General features: G+C 42.3%; 1 protein-coding gene across 3 annotated transcripts in view; it reads left to right on the top strand.

Annotated features, from left to right (window-relative positions):
- The window catches only part of INVS (inversin), a 223713-nt gene that overhangs the window by 202290 nt on the left and 1858 nt on the right, over positions 1-19565 (top strand). For 2 of the 3 annotated variants that reach the window (XM_054018622.1, XM_054018621.1), the window contains exons 14-16: positions 660-1458; positions 12096-12328; positions 14411-14491. In XM_054018622.1, coding sequence (XP_053874597.1) covers positions 660-1458; positions 12096-12328; positions 14411-14491 — 1113 coding nt within the window. Of the gene's footprint in view, positions 1-659; positions 1459-12095; positions 12329-14410; positions 14492-17238; positions 19558-19565 lie in introns of those variants that run through there. The other variant, XM_054018624.1, reaches the window with a different exon arrangement.

The following is a 19565-nucleotide window of genomic DNA, read 5'->3' as shown; positions in this document are numbered from 1 at the left end:
ATGCTGGTGAAAGTGCAAGTTTGGAGGGCTTTGCAGCTTGTCACAGCAGCATAGTGTGAAAGGGAGCCCAGGCTGGTGCGTTGGGGGCTCAGTGGTACTCCAGTTCTAGGTGGCACCCCGGGGGGAAACCTGTCACAGAGTGCTCTGGACTATCTGTGGCAGGGGATTACACTAAGTATATAGAGTGGGATTTTCATTACATGACAGGATACGTCATGGCTACATCGAAAACTTCATAGACATGCTATGAGTGGTGGTACTCTGCTGTACTTTATTCAGTAGAGCAAGCAGTTGTGTAAATAGGATTGGGTGTTCCATTACCATACATTGAATTCATGTTCACGAGGAAGGCCAACACATCAAAACAGGTGAACATTACTTCTCAGTGTGAGCTAGTCTAGGTATCTGATTCAAATTTTGTGTCAGCAAGAGAAATTAATTAAATGTTCACAGAGTAACCAAATAAAGAAGTTAGGTTCCTTTTATTCCGTGGGTGTTTTTCCTCTCTAATACTTCCGGCCTATTCACTTTCTTTTTCCATATTTCTAAATCTCAGTATGCCACATAATGGTTATTATGCAAAAAATGAATTGGAAAAATAAGCTCATTTTTGCAGTATCAATGATCGTGACATTGATTTTTCATTTATCTCCCTAAAGAATTATCCAGAAAACACACCAAAAGCAAGACAGCTTGTGTCCATTTCCATTGTGGTAAAGAAAATGATGGAGCCAAGGTTGAAGCCAACCATCAAGTTGTGGCGGCTACAGAGTGGTATGGTGAAAAGGAACAGTCTGCAAGCGCAAAAGGCTTAGCACATGGCAACGAAAAGCACATCCCTTGTTGTAACACAGCCAGTGCAGGGGAGAAATTATCAGATCAAAGTCAATCTATAGCTGGCAACAGAAGCCATTGTGAAGGAACAACAGGGCACTTGCAGAATATTAACTGCACTGATGGAAACTCAAGGAATTCAAGGCAGTGTGAAACACTATCAAAAGGCAAACCGCGCATGCTGAAAGCAAGAAAAAAAGAGTTAAACAGTGAGAGATGTTCCCCAGCTGGCTCCAGTAGACCTGGAAGTGCCAAAATGAGATTTGTAAACATCAGAAATGACAGTTCACATGCCGTAGTACAAACTAACAATGTAGCAAATAATGAATTAGCAAAAAAGACCTGCCCTTTACTGTCTATCAAAGCAATAACTACAAGACCTGTGCCAAGTGATCCAGCAGCACACGCTATTTTTGATGATAGTCTGAACTTGGAAAAAATAGATATAACGGGGTCCAAGAATGCAGATGATGGATTATGTTCCCATCTCACATGTCAGAGTATGAATATTGAACTTATCCCATTAGAGATACGTATGCAGATAATAGAAAAGGAAAGAACAAGAAAAGAGCTATTTCGGAAGAAGAACTATGCTGCTACTGTTATTCAGAGGACATGGAGAAGGTAAGACGATTGTTCAAAGATAGGGGAGAGAGAGATACAATAAGATAAAACACAATCAGAGTTCTTTGGGAACTTGCTTTCTCTGTTTTGTCCCTTTCCCTATAACATTAATAGTGATAAATCAGGGATTTAATTCTCTGTCCCTAAATAAGTAGAAATGTGTGCTACTGGCCAGGAGTCATTAAGTCAGTTCATAAAGAGTGCAAGGAGAGTAATGACTTTTAATAGCTAGTTAAAATATAAACATTTTGTTTAGAACATGGCTATTACTTCACAGAAAACAAAGGCCCCAAATGTATTCCCCGTGCAACAGTTTAAACTACTTTTCTAGCAAAAATTTTTGCCACCTGTGCTACCACCTCCTTCTACCAGCTCATGTGCAATTCCACACTGACCTCTGAATATTAAATAGGGTCCAAATAGCAAGGTGTTTGGCAGCTTAGATGTACTTGGCAGCCAATACTGGAAACAGTAGTTGTAACTCTACTCAACGGGAATTATTGTTGCATAGAGAAGGAGGAGGAAAGGAAGGACTGAGGTCTACCAGTGCTTGACCCCCCACAATTCTATCTTATCCTCACAAGTGCAGAGAACTTATTATGTGGTCTATGCACATCAGATCCTGGTGGAAGACCCTTGCTAAATGTACCAATAGAATCCCAAGTCACTGCCAATATTACTCATGGAGGAAGGTACTATTCAGTGAGAATAACTGTGGCAGAATCTGGCCCATATGACTGTAAAAATTTGAGATTAATATTAGATTCAGAAATAAAATATTTAATAAACATGTTTCTTAATATTTAATTTCTAATTCTAAAAATTGACAAAAAGAGAGTTAGCCAGTTATCGGCAAATGCAGTATATCATACATTTTTAATTCCTCCTTTCTACATTTTTGAGTGGAATGTTACTTCTTCATTTTTTGTGTGAAGACAGAAAACTATAATTACTAACGTATACCGATAATCTAATCTTTCCAAGTCTCTGTGTACCTTACTCTAAAAAGTGTTAATTTCCTTTTAAAATTAAATAAAACAAAAGTTTTATAGATTGTCCTGAATTTGGTATTCTCAGCTGTGACCACCGAGGCACAGTGACAAACTGCTGAGAAATATAGCACACTCACCCCAAACTGGTGGTTATTCTATACTTAAATATATACCAAGCCAGTAACCAAAATAAACTTCTGTCTCACCACACTAGTTAACAAGAATTCAAAAATGCAGTCATCTTAAGCATTCCAGCCCTTATTTCACCACTCAGACACTAGGCTTTATGATGAGTGGTTATTGAAAGCCAGTTTCATCAAGCAAAAGGGTTCTTCTGATCTCAAGAGATCAGCCACATACCCAGGTAAATATATAACTCAGATCTTGCCCAATAATCAGACTGCTGCCAATCCTTTAGTAAGTAAAATCTAAAGGTTTATTTATAAGAGAAAAGAAGAAGAGAGTTAAAATGGTTAATAGATCATATACATACAATCATTGCAAAGTTCTTTTATCAGGTTTGTAGCAGTAATGAAATAAACTGCTGGCTTGTAAAGTCTCTGGTAACTTCCAAAAGATTGGAAGGTTCTCAGTCCATAGATTGGAATGTTCCTTTTGGTTGTAAGTCCATAGTCCAGAGAATCCAAGCACAAAAGAGACAAGATGGAGATGTTGCCAGTGTCTTTTATACCCTTTGCCACGGGCCTGAAAATTTTCTGTTTCAAACACAAAGCCCACAGCCCCAGTTTGTGGAAAAGTAGAGGCCCAAGATGGAGTCCAGGGTCACATGAGCATATTACATGAGTAGGTGGACCGCAGGCCAAATCCAGACCTTTTCAGTGATCATGTGGGCTAGAGCTACCACATGGCCGGTATTTGACCAGCCTGGCCAGTTTTTTTATGGATTTGCCAATTGCCCTAAAAATAATTTAATGTGCCAAATATTTTTAACATGGGTCTAAAGATTTGCATTATTGTCACAATACACTGGGATGTCTAATGTTAAAACTTTCTGGGTCCAGCTAAAGATGCTGCAATGTTCCTGCTTCTGCAGTTTAAGCGGTAACAGATCAAAATTGTTGAAAATACAGTGGCTGTCTGCTCACCAGTGCACTGTGTGTGTGTGAGAGGGTTTGAGTCACGTGAGAGTGAGGAGACGTGCGATGTTATCAATCTAATCTATATGTTTTCTCTCTCTAGATACTATAAGCGGCTGTTGAAGGGGGAAGAGTTACCGAGTAGCCTTGTGGTTGGGGATTGGGGTTGTGATCGGCTTGACTTGTGGGTGGGGGTTGCCGGGGTTTTTTTGCATTTCAAAGGTGGTAATCCTAGCATGGGCTGAAGCTCCCCTGTGGAGACCCCCACAGCAGGGGGCAAGCGGCTGGACTAGGCTGTGGAGCACAGTGTGTCTCTGGGCGGCTGCTTGTGCATTCATCATCAGCAGTGCAGGGATGGGCCTGTCTCTGGAACCCTTTCCAGCCCCCTGCCCCAACTGGCCTGTTCCCTCCCCAGTCCACCTGCAGTCACCTGCTTCTGTCATATCCCAGCTCTCCCCAGGGCTGCTATTTGCAGTCTCCTTTGTCCCTCCCACTACCCAGAGTCCCCTTCCTGCCCCTCTGCTTTCCCAACCCCCAAAGGGGCATTGCATGGCTAGCTGGATCATGGTCCAATAGCTTCACCTCCTGGCTCCGAGCTCAGTACTCACACACACACACCGTGCTTTGCTGCCCAGATCCTAGCCCATACCCATTTCTCTTCTCCCTTGCCCCCATCTCTGCTGCTTGGCTCAATTGGGCACAAAGAAATATTTGTGGGGGGGGAGCAGCAATGCCACATGGTTCAGGCCAGCCCCGTGCATCCTGTTTTCAGTTTAAGGAAATAAGGTTACCCTACTCGCTGGGCAGGGCAGGAGGAGAGCTGGCAGGCGATTGAGGAGCTTGGGGGGGCAGTTGGGTGGTTATGGGATGGGAGCTGGATGGGGGTCTGGACCTTGACCGAGAAATTTGGACCTTGACAAATAATAATTGACTACCCCTGCTCTAGTCTATCTGTGACATTCACTGCAACAAGAATACGTGAGACAATTGAACAAGATTGTGTTAAGGGAGTGTTTGGTAGATGAATAATTTGCAGGTAAGCAAGCTAAGAGAAATATACAAAGGCAAACAAGCTTGTTACCTGTACAGGTTGGGAAGTGATGTTTCACCTGTAACATTGTATGATTAACTAGATGCAATATAAGGAGCTCTCACCTTTCTCTGAAACATCTGCTACTGGCCACTACTAGACACAGGATACAGAACAGATGGCCCATGGTCTGATCTGGCAATTCCTATATTCCTAACCTTCAAGTATGACCATTTCAACATTCACACTGACTCTAACCAATCTGTATCTGTGCTCCTGTTGTGCCTTTTGATGCCCCTGAAAAACAAGGTTAGATTTATAGGCCTGTATATTTCCAGTTAATTTTTTAATTGCTGTTGGAATATGGGAGTCACTTTACCTTCTCTCGGTACACTCCTAGAGTGCAGAGAGAAGTTCCAGTCCTGCTCTGTGGTGTTTTTAATTAATCCTGGGATTCCTCTCTAATTTTTCTCATTTGTTTTGTGGTGTCTCCCTTATGTTCATACATTTGTCATCTTCTGTTTCCAGGAAACTTTCACTGTTTCTGGCATGTTTCCTTCACTCGGTCTGGTGAACAGTGAGACAAAGAATCATTTCATTTCCCAACCCTATCTACGCTGTCTGCCCTTAGCTCTTCTTGCTGTTCCGCAGGGATTCTGCAGTAGCTCCCACTAAGATTTTTCCTCCTCATCTACTTGTAAAACATTGTGCTTTTTTTTTATAACAAAGGATGGGTGACCCAGAGTTTCTTATTATGGTGCTCAGAGCTGTGACCCCAAATTCCCACAATGCATTTCATAAATACCTCAGTGATGGTAATAGCTGTCCTTACACCTGTTTTTCCTTGCCGGAACCAACAGTTAAATGTTTTAGAAAAAAGAAAGTGATCTGCAAGGATACCATTGTGTGCTGTGACCCTGTTGTGATCTATCACATGCTAAACAGAGTTGGAGTGGCTCACTACTGGGATAGGAGACATCAAGGACAACACAGCTGGAAGTATGTGGTAGTATTATATTGGTTCAATAGGGAGCACTTTTCCCACTTAGCACTGAATCAGTGCCCCAACAAGGTTTTAGGGGGCACTGTGCTGCTGGAAATGCTTTCTTTTATTTAACACATAAAAAGTAGATTCTGACTATTTGTGATGATCCCATGGCAATTTTCAGAAAAACTGGGACATGAAACCTGAACCAAATTCCAACATGGGTAATTACATTGCCTAGTATCTAAATTCTCATTGAAGTTTTGATTGAATCTGCTATGTCACTTTCTGTTCTAGGATAGTGCGTCAAAAAGTCAGCACGTTTCACCCAAGATGTAGATGCACTGATCCCTGTATATAGTTTGTATAATATTTGGTGTTAGCTGAAGTTATACTTGTATATTCAGTAGTATGTAAAGCAATATGGGATAAAAGTCACTCATAATTAATAATAGAAAACGTACTCAATGGGGAAAAAATACACTACCGGTCCCTGCGTGTGACATTATTAGGGCCCTACCAAATGAAAAATGCATCACAGACTGTGAAATCTGGTCTTTTGTATACTTTTACCCTGTACTATACAGATTTCACAGGGGAGACCAGCATTTCTCAAACTGGGGGACCCCGACCCAAAAGGGGTCGTGGGGGAATTGCAAGGTTATTGTAGGGGGTCATGGTATTGCCACCCTTACTTCTGCGCTGCCTTCAGAGGTGGGTGGCCGTAAAGCAGTGGATACTGGCCAGGCATCCAACTTCAAAGGCAGTAACCCAGCAGCAGTGCAGAAGTAAGAGTGGCAATGGGTGGCCAGAGAGTGGCGGTTGCTGGCCAAGGGCCCAGCTCTGAAGGCAGCAGCACAGAAACAGGGACAGCAATACTATATTATGCCATCCTTTCTTCTGCGCTGCTGCTGCTGGTGGTGCTGCCTTCAGAGCTGGGCTCCTGGCCAGCAGCTGCTGCTCTCCGGCCATCCCGCTCTGAAGGCAGCACTGCCTCCAGCAGCAGCACAGAAGTAAGGGTGACAATACCATGAACCCCTCCAATAACCTTGCAACCCTCCTGTTTGGGTCAGGAGCCCTTCAGTTACACCACCAGGAAATTTCAGATTTAAATATCTGAAATCATGAAATTTATGATTTTTAAAATCTTATGATGGTGAAATTGACCAAAATGGACCATGAATTTGGTAGGGCTCTAGACATTACCCAGGACAAAATCTGGACTATTGAACAGCTCTGTCCCCTCAATTCTCCAGCCTTTTACACTGCTTCACTGTGAGCGCAACCACTCCTGGTCTGCTCACACACAGCCTTGAGCATGTAAATTGCTCTCAGCTATACCGTCCGAGTGCTATGGCCAGCCACTCTTGAATTACACTGCACAGCAACACCAGCAAATTCCCAGTCCCAGACTTCCATCAGAAATTTGTGTCTTGTACTGCCCAGCCCTCTCCTGGAAAACACAGCTCATGTAAAGTTTATAATTTTATTAATAGAAAATGATATGCACAAGCCCTGTTATCCCAAATGAAGTTTCCCAAACACTTCAATCCAAACACACTGGTTTAGATGAAACAATAAAACAAGTTTAACAACTTCAGGAAAAAAAGATTTTAATTGATTTCAAGTAATGAGGCGTACAAGTCAGAATTAAAATAAAATAAAAGGTGAAACATGGTGTGATAGACCCAGACCAGTTGGGAACAGCAGAGTAGCAGAAGGGAGATATACTGGCCACTGGATACGTAGTTTTCTGTTCCCTGAGTGACCAGAGCAGGGGCTGCTCCAGGCTAATAGACCACCTGATTCCAGTTAACCTGCAATTGAGGCAATTAAGCACCTGACTCTAATTAAGACCCCTCTGATGCTATAAAAGGGCTCACTCCAGTCAAGCCAGGGGGAGCTAGGGAGCCAGAGGAGAGGGGGTGGGGGTGGGGGTGGGGGAGGGGGAGGGGAACTGGGAGCAAGAGGTGTGCAAGAAGCTGAGAGTGAGTAGGCGTACTGCTGGAGGACTGAGAAGTACAAGCGTTATCAGACATCAGGAGGAAGGTCCGGTGGTGAGGACAAAGAAGGTGTTGGGAGGAGGCCATGGGGAAGTAGCCCAGGGAATTGTAGGTGTCGTGCAACTGTTACAGGAGGCACTCTAAACAGCTGCAGTCCACAGGGCCCTGGGCTGGAACCCGAAGTAGAGGGCGGGCCCGGGTTCCCCCCATACCTCTCAACTCCTGATCAAACACAGGAGGAATTGACCTGGACTATAGCTTCTACCAGAGGGGAAGGTCTCTGGACAGTTTCCTGACCCATAGGGTGAATCTGTGAAGCGAGCAAATCCGCCAATAAGCGCAGGACCCACCAAGGTAGAGGAGGAACTTTGTCACAACAGCTAATATCTAGTTAACAAGCTCAGTAAATTCAAAGCAAAAGTCTCTCTCACCCCATACTCCAGCAGTCTGACTAGCTGAAATCCTTTCCCTCAGTCCCAGGGCATGTCTACGCTGACAAAGTTACAGCACCAGCAATTACAGCGCCACTCAGAGAGCACCGAAGGAAAACCACTGTTGTGTGTTCACACTGACAGCTGCCTGCGCAATAGTGTGTTCTCACTTACAGCGCTATTTGGAGCGGTGCACTCTGGGCAGCTATCCCCCAGAGTACCTCTTTCTCTTTTGCCGCTAAGACTTGTGGGAAGGCGGAAGGGATCATGGGGCATCCTGGGTCCAGTCCCAACACCCCGTGATGCATTGCTTCGCATCCCAGCAATCCCTGTGCTTCCATCTGCATTTGGCGCCATCTTTCAATGGTTTGTGTACTGCGCGCCCTGCCTCTTTCAGTCTGCAGGAATGGATCTCGAACTGCTGACCAGTATGCTGCTTGCTCTGATCAACACGGCACGAGTGGCAGTGGAGTCATTCCTTAAACTACAAAGGCAAGAGGAGTGTGATGTTGATCTCGCCATGTGTAGTAGCTACGACACGAGATTGCTTGTGGCATTAACAGAGGTGCTGATCACAGTGGAATGCTACTTTTGGGCTCGGGAAACAAGCACTGAGTGGTGGGATCACATCATGATGCATGTCTGGGATGACGAGCAGTGGCTGCTGAACTTTCGCATAAGGAAAGCCACATTCATGGGACTGTATGATGAACTTGCCCCAGCCCTGCAGCGCAAGGACACGAGAATAAGAGCTGCCCTGTCACTGGAGAAGTGCATGGCGATTACACTGTGGAAGCTGGCTACTCCAATCGGTCGCTAACCAGTTCAGAGTGGGAAAGTTGACCATTGAAGTTGTGCTGATGGAAGTATGCAGGGCCGTTAATGGCATCCTGCTCTGAAAGACAGTGACTCTGGGCAACGTGCATGACATTGTGGATGGCTTTGCACAAATGGGCTTCCCTAACTGTGGAGGGGCGATAGATGGCACGCACATTCCAATTCTGGCACCAGACCACCTAGCCACTGAGTACATTAATCGCAAGGGGTATTTCTCAATGGTTCTCCAGGTGCTTGTGGATCACTGTGAGCGTTTCACAGACGTTAACGCAGGCTGGTCCGGAACTTACTTTAATGAAGCTATATGACAGTATGTACCTGAGTTTTTTGACTCCACCAACCACTAAACTAAGAGATTAAATAGACTTGACTCTCACTTTAAATTTTGCAGTCAATTTACCATATTTATTGAAAATGTAAAACAGTTTGAGATACAACCAAGCTCATCCCTTCAGAATTCTGGACTGACAGCACGCTAGTAACTTATACTTCTGTGATGCACGTTAAATTTCCCTTTTCCAGAAAAATGTTTCAATTCCCACAGTCCACAAACATCACAAATTTAGTCCCCAAAAGTGTCTCTTAAGGCATCAGGCCTGCCAAAGGTTAATTGCTCATCCTGCTCACCGAGGCTTGCAGTTCCTGTGTCCGCCTCGCTCCCTTGTCGGGTGCATTGAAGCTAGTGGCACTCTCTTGGGCCCACAGTGAATTGACAAAAGCTGGAAATCTTTTGGTTGCTGTCCCTGTAGGTCTCCAGCTGGCATCAGGCACTTCAGTCTGTTATTTTCAGACAGATCTTTAACTTTTCTTAAGCTCAAAGCCTCCTTACCCATAAACCTGAGCGCATAGACTGCTCGCATTTTCATTCCTGCCCCACATACGCTTCAGAGTCATGGTATATGCACCTAGTGTGCTGACTGAGCTTTGAATTTTTGTTAGCGCAGCACTGCGTGTGCGTGCGTGTGTGTGTGTGTTTTAATTTAACCCCCTGCTTCCCTTCTTTTTTGACTCAGAACCAGATAGACACATTTTTGTGGAATATTTGCACATAAGCTGAAGCACAGCTACATAGGTTCCCCTCCCCTTTGGTTCCCTGCAATATTTATGTGTCTCCAAAAACTACCAGAAGGTTCTGTGAGGTCTTTGATGGCAATGACGGGATATAATGTCCATGTGACCATTTGATTTATAGATCAGTAAATACCTGCAGCACTTAATACAGGAGTAATTGTCAAGCACAGAGTACAGTTTAACATTCCTTTCCACTCAGCTGTTAAACAGCTATTACCCAATCATTTTTTCTGCATTTTGTAGACTAAATTAATAGCAAGAGTCATTAGTTATCCAGCAGTGTACAGGTTTTTTCCTGTAACGGCCTATTGTTAAGTAACCGGAGCTTAGTTATAACACATACATGGATAACGCTTCCTTGTCTCTGGAAGAAGTCCTGCAACAAATCCACAAAAATGTTTATTTACTTGCTTCTTGACTTAACTATTATAGTGTTGCTCTGTTTTGAATAGTTAAATCCCCATGTCGGTACTAGCGTTTGCTTTTCACCAGCTCTCTCTCAGCTTTTTTTAAATGAATATAGAACTCGTGCAAAGTGTCAGAATAACAGCCCTGGAAACTTGTGGTGTCTAGTCGCAAAACCAATCTGACATGGGCAGGCAACCTCACAGAGGAAGAGAGGGTAGTTCAGATTTCATGCATATGCAGTCCTTTGTGCCTCTGCTGCAACTGCAGTCATGGGTAGGGATGGTAGTGGTTTCTGTGATAGGCATACCTGAAACCACCAGTTCATTTCACACAGGCCACAGAAAAAGCACATCTGCTGGTAACTTTTGGTCATCTGGACTTCAATAGACAACCTATTGTAGCGGTAAAAGGCTCTAGATCTCATTAACAATCACTTGAGCCATCCAGTCCACTGTCTCATGCTCCTTCTGGTCCGATGGCTTATAGCAGGTTCCGGTAATGATTTTGCTTCTGGTTCTGTGTATTAGTTTGTTTTACTTTTGAGCTTGTTGTAAAAGGTGCTAGAAACCAAATTTCAAAGAGCCAGTACAGCCTGGGCAGCAGCACTGCAAGGCTACCATTACTGCCCAGGTGAGAGGGGATTTGTGTCCATTCCCATCCGTTCCTTCCTTGTCTTCGCTGTGGAGGCTTCCAGCATGGACCTCAAACAACAACAGGTGTGATAGCGAGTCATGGGGATGTGGAAACTAGACTGATTTCACTGACTCACTTCAGACCAGCAGCCAAATACCAATGACATCATCTAATACCCCATAGTGTCAAATACCATCATAATTAATAAGTTACTGTTAACCTGGGGGAAAGCCATAGCAGGAAGATTTAGAGTGGATTATTTGGCCAGTCAGTTTATTCTCTAGTATGAAATGCGAGTACAGCACAGACTACTAACATTTGAGGCAAGGAAAAATGTAGCTCTTCTGTGCAAGTGTTAACCAAATGAAGGGATGTTTGTGAACTGTCAGTGACACATCACAGCTGCAGTGGTAAGGCTAGGAGAGAGACTGAAAGAAAGAGGGAGCAAAGATGGAGTGAAACATTTAGGGAGAACTAAGAGATTGGAGAAACCAGGAAAGGGACTGAGAGTTCTTCAGAAGTAAGAAGAACTCTGGGTGCATACTATTAGTCTGGTTTGGTAGCATTTTACATCCACGTTGCTCAGGTATAAATGATGGCACAAGCTGCAAGGCAGTGAAGAACCAGGCCCTAGAGCTTCTCAAGTTCTGTGTAGAAAGAGGAAATAGACTCAGCAAGTATCTTCCCCTATATTGTGTCAATAATTTGCAAATATGCAGGAGAATGCATCAGAAAAGTTTATGCCACTACATTCAGTTGTGAATGCAATGAAAACAGAGGTAGTATTATTGATAGATTATACCACATATATGTAGTTGTTTGTTCTTAATATTGTCCTCACTTTTGGTGATTTTTTGGTACATTATTTATTATTATTTTGGCTGCAGATAGTTTGAAGTTCCAGAGTAACTTTTGATACTCATGATCCTTGTCTGCTTCAGTAATTGTGTGAAATTAATGGTCACATCTGGAATTGAATCCAGGTCTTATTCTGTCTGCTAAGCAAACATTCCTCATCCAAGTGAGTTGTCAGATCAGTGGGAATTTTGTTTTCCCAGTTACTCATGTAATCCACCATGTGAACTGATGCATGTAAAACACTGAAGCTAAAACAGGTCATCTAAAACAAGTGCTCTTCTCTTCTCTCCAGTTACCAGCTAAGACAGAAGTTGGTCCAGCTTTTTAGTGCTGAGCGGCAATGCAAAGAAGATAAAGACAAATGGAGACAAGAGACAGCTGCCTTTTTCATCCAGGTCGCTTGGAAGAAACAGCTGAACCATGGCCCTCTGAAATCAGTGTCTTCATGTAAAAACCTAAAATCTGTAAATAAAAGCAACTCAGCCATAAAAACGAGCACGCAATCCATCCTTAAGCAGATATATGGTAATTCTGTTGTGGTGGCAATTTAAAGTTTCAGAATTTAAGTGTTCCATTGCTGATGCTTTCATAACTAACAATATTCCTAGATTTTGGAATCTGCTATAGATTTAATACTTCCCAAGTTACTACGGGATTTGCAGCACCAGAGCTAGAAATCCATTTTTTTTAATACACAGATAAATCCATGGGGGGGGGGGGAGGGAGGAGGGGGTTAGATACTTTTAGAAGCAAATCATTTCTAAACCTGATTTTTTTTAACCTTAAAGCAGTATATGGGTCGCTGCACATCATTACTCCATGACAGGAGTCCCTCAGACAGACAGACAGCTCCCCATATTTCTATTTCACCAGACCTGAATTTGGGGTAATGTGATGATCAGAAGGTGATATTGTTTATCTGCTCATTTTGAAAGTACACATACTCAGTGTTAGATATGCTGAGTTGGATGCAGGTTTACTCTGGTAATTATTCAACCAAACACTATGGAAACTTAAAAAGAAAATATACTTATTTAACCATGTTTTGTGTTGAAACTATAAAATTTACCCAAAAGTTACTTGAAATGCTATTATGGATCACATTAACAATTTTTAGGGCTGTCAATAGCAGTTAACTCACGTGATTACTTTTTTTAATCACGATTATTTTTTTTAGTTAATCGCGATTAATCACAGTTTTAATCGCACTGTTAAACAATAGAATACCAATTGAAATTTATTAAATATTTTTGGATGTTATTTTATGTTTTCAAATATATTGATTTCAGTTACAACACAGAATACAAAGTGTACACTGCTCACAGTATATTATTATTTTTTATTACAACTATTTGCACTGTAAAAATGATAAACAAAAGAAACAGTATTTTTCAATTCACCTCATACAAGTACTGTAGTACAATCTCTTTATCGTGAAAGTGCAACTTACAAATGTAGATTTTTTTTGTTACATAACTGCACTCAAAAACAAAACAGTGTAAATCTTTAGAGCCTACAAGTCCACTCAGTCCTATTTCTCGTTCAGCCAATCGCTAAGACAAACAAGTTTGTTTACATTTACAGGCGATAATGCTGCCTGCTTCTTATTTACAATGTCATCAAAGATTTGACAAAACACAAAGTACCAATGTGAGATTTCTAAAAATAGCTACAGCACTCGACCCAAGGTTTAAGAATCTGAAGTGCCTTCCAAAATTTGAGAGAGATGAGGTGTGGCACATGCTTTCAGATGTCTTAAAAGAGCAACACTCTGATGTGGAAACTACAGAACCCGAACCACCAAAAAAGAAAATCAACCTTCTGCTGGTGGCATCTGACTCAGATGATAAAAATGAACATGTGTTGGTCCATATTGCTTTGGATTTTTATTGAGCAGAATCCGTCGTCAGCATGGATTTATGTCCTTTGGAATGGTGGTTGAAGCATGAAGGGACATACGAATCTCTAGCGCATCTGGCATGTAAATATCTTGCGATGCCGACTACAGCAGTGCTGTATGAACACTTGTTCTCATTTTCAGGTGACATTGTGAACAAGAAGCGGGCAGCATTATCTCCTACAAATGTAAACAAACTTATTTGTCTTGAGAAGTTGGCTGAACAAGAAATAGGACTGAGTGGACTTGTCGGCTCTAAAGTTTTGTTTTATTTTTGAATACGGTTATTTTTCTGTACATAAATCTACATTTGTAAGTTCAACTTTCATTATAAGAGATTGCACTACAGTACTTGTACTAGGTGAATTGAAAAATACTATTTCTTGTTTTTTACAGTGCAAATATTTGTAATCAAAAATAAATATAAAGTGAGCACTGTACACTTTTTCTGTGTTGTAATTGAAATCAATATTTGAACATGTAGAAAACATCCAAAAATATTTAAATGAATGGTATTCTATTATTGTTTAACAGTGTGATAAATTTTCCATCATAAGTTTTATGAGACTCTTTATGATAAGATTATTTTAATGTAAGTCTTTGTGTTTAAAATTAAGAGAGTGCAGCAGTTCACAGTGAAATGGTCTATAACTGTACATAACCACATTTGGGTGTGAATTTGTAAAAATGTGCACATTTATTTTTTAAAGGGCGCTCTCAAGAAGGAAAAGTTTGCCATCCAGCAAGACCTTCTTCAAAGCATAAGCTTTCTGATGTGCACGTGATCTCAGGTAAGGGTACGGCCTTAGTGAAGCTGTGGAAGCATTTCTGGAATTTAAAATGTTTTAGATGGCTTGAATATGAAAGGAAAATGAGGGGAACAAAACTATAGTAATAATAATAATAAAACCAAAAAAATTGAGATAACCAAGTGAACATCCCATCTAAGATATCATTGTACCTAGACAGCTAGCACCCTGAGATCAGGGGCTCTGTGTTCTGTCACTCCTTTTGGACTTTTGTGTATTATTTTTTCATTTTTTCTTTGATATTAACTTGTTTGTTTAACAAGATATGTGCAAAGAACTGAGGGTAGGAAAAACCCTATTATACAATGGCAGTTTACAGAGAAGGAGAGATGTTTAAACTCACCTGTGTGAATTTGTATACACATACTTGTGCACACTTAATTTATCAGCACAGTATCTGGTGGCCATGTGGAAGCAGATACCACATTTCTACACATACTGAGAATTTATGAACAAAAATTAGACAAGTTCAATTGCATATATGTGCTCGTGGACACAGATATCCACATCTGACCATACTGCCCAGACACACTCTGGCTTGCTGGTTAGACCTTTTTTATAATGTCATATCTGTGAACCAACTCCCAGTGACCCTTGGCTGGTACCTTCCTGCAGAAAATATTTTTTTAAAAACCCTGTTGCTGTGATGTTATATAGTTATGGGGCAGTGTTAGTGAGGTGGGGAGGGGGAGAGGGAGAGACAGTTACACAGGTGGTGAAGGTGAAAGAACTTTTTCTTCTTCCTGATTCTTCTTTCTTTCTACTACTGAGTCACACTCTAGTAGCAAGTAGGTTATTGGTGAATTCCTCTGGCACTCTACAAGGCAGCCCTCTGCCTTCAGCCTCCTTGCTGCACAGCACACCCGGTGTTACCAAGAACTGATTACTCCACACCCTTGCTGGGGATACTGGCCGCTTGTCCCTTTTCAATTATTTCACATTTGTACACCAGCTCTTAATGGTCCACAGCTAGAAGCCATACAATCTGCACACTCACGTGTTATGATTAGACGTAGTTTCCCGACGGTGTTTGGGAGTAACTGATGGATTGGAGGGTGCGAGTGGGAGGGTGGATTTTTATCTTTACTCTTCATTTTTAATTACTGTGGCCCTGTTTCCATTCCTGCTCCCCAAGAGACCATGCCAACCACACACACTGCCTTTCCCACCACTGCTCTATGCTGAAAAGTGCTATATAAAAATTGAATCTTCTTCCTCCCTAGATCTGTGTGCTGAGCGTATTCACTCCCCTGGCTGCAGATTGCAGTGATAAAAACACGTTTTTCTTCTTCTTACTCCTATCTCCTGCAGAGCCAGCACAACTCACAAAGGGTTCTGTTCCTCCTTGTGCATCAGCTACAGAATTGTTTGTTACGTTCTAATCAGTTACACCTGTGCAGAGCCACTGAGGGCAAGAGTTACTCCAGATGGGTAATGGAGAATAGAGACTGAGGTCACTGGAGCGGTACACATGGAACAATTTCTGTTACCGGCAGAAGATGGAAAGAATCCAGCTTGACTCAGATCCCATGTTGAATCTGTAGAAAAATGTTTTTACTTATTATTTGTATTGCAGTGTAGAGCCTAGGGTCCCTTTCTGCTAGGTGCTAGATGGTGGCTGCCCCAAGTTGCTTACCATTAGGTAGATGAGACAGGTTTGATCTGGGGATCACAGAGCCCACAATGCCACTGTTAGAATCACTCTGCGGAGTCTAACTGCACTGTTACTTAAACCCCTTTCATGTCAGCCTTCTGCATTTGGGAGCAGCCTTGCTACATACAGCACTCAAGGCAGCAGGGCAGGGTGAGGGATGGAGGAGAAAGTAGCCAGGCCCAGTCCCTTTCCCCATGTACCAGGATGCCCATTAGAAAGGGCTAGTGCCCTCTCACCACTTTCCACTACACTGGGAGCTATTCAACCTTTCCACTTTAGTTCTCATAAGTAGCCATTAGCCCAGATCTGCTGCTGAAAGGCATCCAGGACTCAGGGAGAACAACAGGAGTGTTAAGGGACCCTGCTCATTAAAGGAAGAATTATACCCTGACATTTTCTCACATACTCAGTGTTACAGAGTGAAAAAATGCCAATACCCTTTGCCCTGCTATTTTCCTAATTTCACGAGTTACCGAGACTCCTGAAAAACAGTATTTCAACAATTTGTTTAAATGAAACTGAAAATTATGCTCCAGTAGCGATACACTGACCTAAGCTGGGCAGTTGATTGCTGTTGGTGCACTGTGGTGGCCGAAGGCGTGCACCAGCTGCTAGGCACGCTATTGTCTATCTGTTTTAATGCTAGATTAGGTCAGGCCCCTGGCAGCACAGGATTGTTCTCTGCAGTACTTTCCCCAGTGCTAGGCCTGCTTCTGTGGGAGCGGGTAATTCCTATTCCTAGTCATTCAGTCCTTGGCCTTCCCGTTAAAACTGCCCATTGGATGTGGCCACATAAATTGAACTAAGATCTAGGGACCTCTGTTCTATCCCTGCTCCGCCACAGGCCTTCTGAGTGACTTTGGGGCAAGTCACGTCAACTGTGTGCCTCGGTTTACCCATCTGTAACATGGGGACAACGATATCAACCTCCTTTGTAAAGCACCACATGAAAGCTATGTGTTGTTAGGTAAGAGTTACAGTTGTAGATCTCACTGCTACCAGAAGCCATGCTGACATTTCTAGGTGTCACTAATGAAGTCTTATCTCTGTTCTCTGCGTGAAATGCTGTGTGCAGGTCTGGTTTCCAGGGTTGAGCAAGGATTTAAATGAATTAGAGCTAAATCCATAGAACTGCAACAAAATGCCATCATGACTGGAAGGTAAGACATGAGGCCAGAGAAAAGGGAGCTAACCTATTTACCAGAAAAGAGGGAGATGCTGAGCAGTTTGTAATTAGCTTCAAGATCGCGAAGGCAAGGAATGTCTTGAGATGGCAGGACAGGGAGCAATGGCTAAGGAGGAACGAGATGAGAATAGAATTTGGGAACAAATTCTCAACAAGCTCAATCAGCTAACAGTGGTGGTAAAGCACTAGTCTGCAGTTATTCAGCGACTGCTTAGACCGATGGTAGCAGGGGTGATGCAATCATTAGTTTTGCAAAATCGGAGGGTCAGTTTGAACAGACAGAGTGGTCTCCTCTAGTCATACCAGCTGTGGCTCAAAAACCAGACCACGCGTAGCTAACAAGCTGTCTCGATTTAAAATATTTGGTGTTAGGACAATAATGAAAGAAAACTAAAAATGTTCCTAGGCTCTTTTCTTGGTGCTCTCTGACTCGTTTAGAACTCTTCTCAAGTCCCAGGGTAGTCTCAAAGCAGCGCTGCCCTTGGAGTTACATTATAACGGTAGATACATTTCTGTCTCACAAGAGACAAACATGCTCGCTCTTGCACTATTTAAGAGAACACCTTTGGTCATTTTCAATATAGCCTAGAAAGCTACCAGACAGGTGTTTAATCTGCCACCTTTGCATACTGAGTCATGGAACTGCTGAAGATAGATTTTAAAACTTAGTGTTTTGCTTAGTTCTTTGGTTTTAGGGGCAACAAATCTCTCTGCTTGTCTTTTATGAAATAGAAAGGCTTTCTTTTGCAGCTTTGAGTTGACTTTACCTTTCATAACTTGGTGATAAGTAGGATAGTGATAGGAACTTTGCCCAGTGCCTGTAGAACAGTACCTACTTTCATTCACCTAATAGGAGCTTAGGGAACTTTACCCCTGTCTTAAAGACAATAACGTGTTTTTCATCTGACGCCCTTCGTGCATGACATTAAGTTTGTTGGAAAAGTTCAGAGCTGTCAGTGGCTAATGCCAGAAACAGTATTTTTGACGTAGTTGTCTAGCGTAGGTCAAAATGGACTCATGTTTGATTCATTTCTCTGAGAAGGGTACAGCTGGGAAGGAGAAGAATATTGGTACTAACAAACATTCTTGTGCCTTGTGAAAAAGTGTACGGTGACAAATCTGCCAACTGGAGACTGGCAAAAACTAGTTTAACATCCTCACTGGTGTACGCAGGCTGAAAATTTTGGGATGGGGACAAAAAAAAGTATTGACAAGAGGCAGCTTCCACCCCAGGTGTGGTACAACAGCCAAGCCCTGGAAGGAAGCGCAGCCACTGCTCAACAAGATTGGGGGAGAGGAACATGGCAAAGGATAAAAATGGAACTTGCTGGATGTTTTGAAAAATCTATTTTAGCCCATGGGGAAGGGGAGAGAAAGCAGGGTTCCCCTGCCACCCCAGACCATGTTTGACAAATAACTGCAACCAGGAAGTATTTGTTTAAAGTAACTGATTGTAAATGGCTGTCTTTTTATCACAATCTTGTGCACTTTTATTCTTTATACCATCTTGTGGCAGGGAAGTTATTTACATATTGCATCATGAACTAGGTAAAAAAAACACCACACCACTGTTTGTCAGATATATAATATTTTGTACGTATGATAGGAAATTCCAAACACCCGCTAGTTTTTCTACTTCGGAAGTCGGTTTTGCAGGGGTCAAGCTGGATTCTGCTCTCGTAGTTCAAAACTGAGCAAGTCTAGAACAGTCATGTGCACACTGTCAGAAGTTCTTGTTTTGTTTTCAAATGAAAGGTTTGTAAATCGTCAAGTCCCCACAAACAATACTAAACAAAATATCTTGCTGTTTCCTGGGCAATTTCAACAAACTAGCTGTTCAGTTGTCAGTGAGACGCCTGTCACCTGTAAACGTTTCAATAATTAGCTAGAGCAAGTCAGTCAAAGAGGTATAGGCGCCTAAGTCACTTAAGTACTTTTGAAAATTCTATTTACATAAAGTGCAGTAATGAATGTGCCTGCCTCCCTGGCTTACGAGAGAGCGAAACAGAACCATGGACTCAGGCTGAGTTGTCAAGAAGGGTTTTGTTTCTGGCATGCTGATGAAATTTTGGACATTTCTGTTAAATGGCCTTATTTACACAACAAAGTATTCAAAGTTTATGCATATTTGAAGGCTAGGATGCACAGCCGACTGCAGCTTTTCTTTAAAAAAAATCAATATTACCCCATAGAACTAACATTTTTTGTTTTTACAG

This window comes from Malaclemys terrapin, chromosome 2, assembly GCF_027887155.1.
Source record: "Malaclemys terrapin pileata isolate rMalTer1 chromosome 2, rMalTer1.hap1, whole genome shotgun sequence".
Taxonomy (NCBI): domain Eukaryota; kingdom Metazoa; phylum Chordata; order Testudines; family Emydidae; genus Malaclemys; species Malaclemys terrapin.
This window is presented reverse-complemented; position numbering and strand designations above follow the sequence as displayed.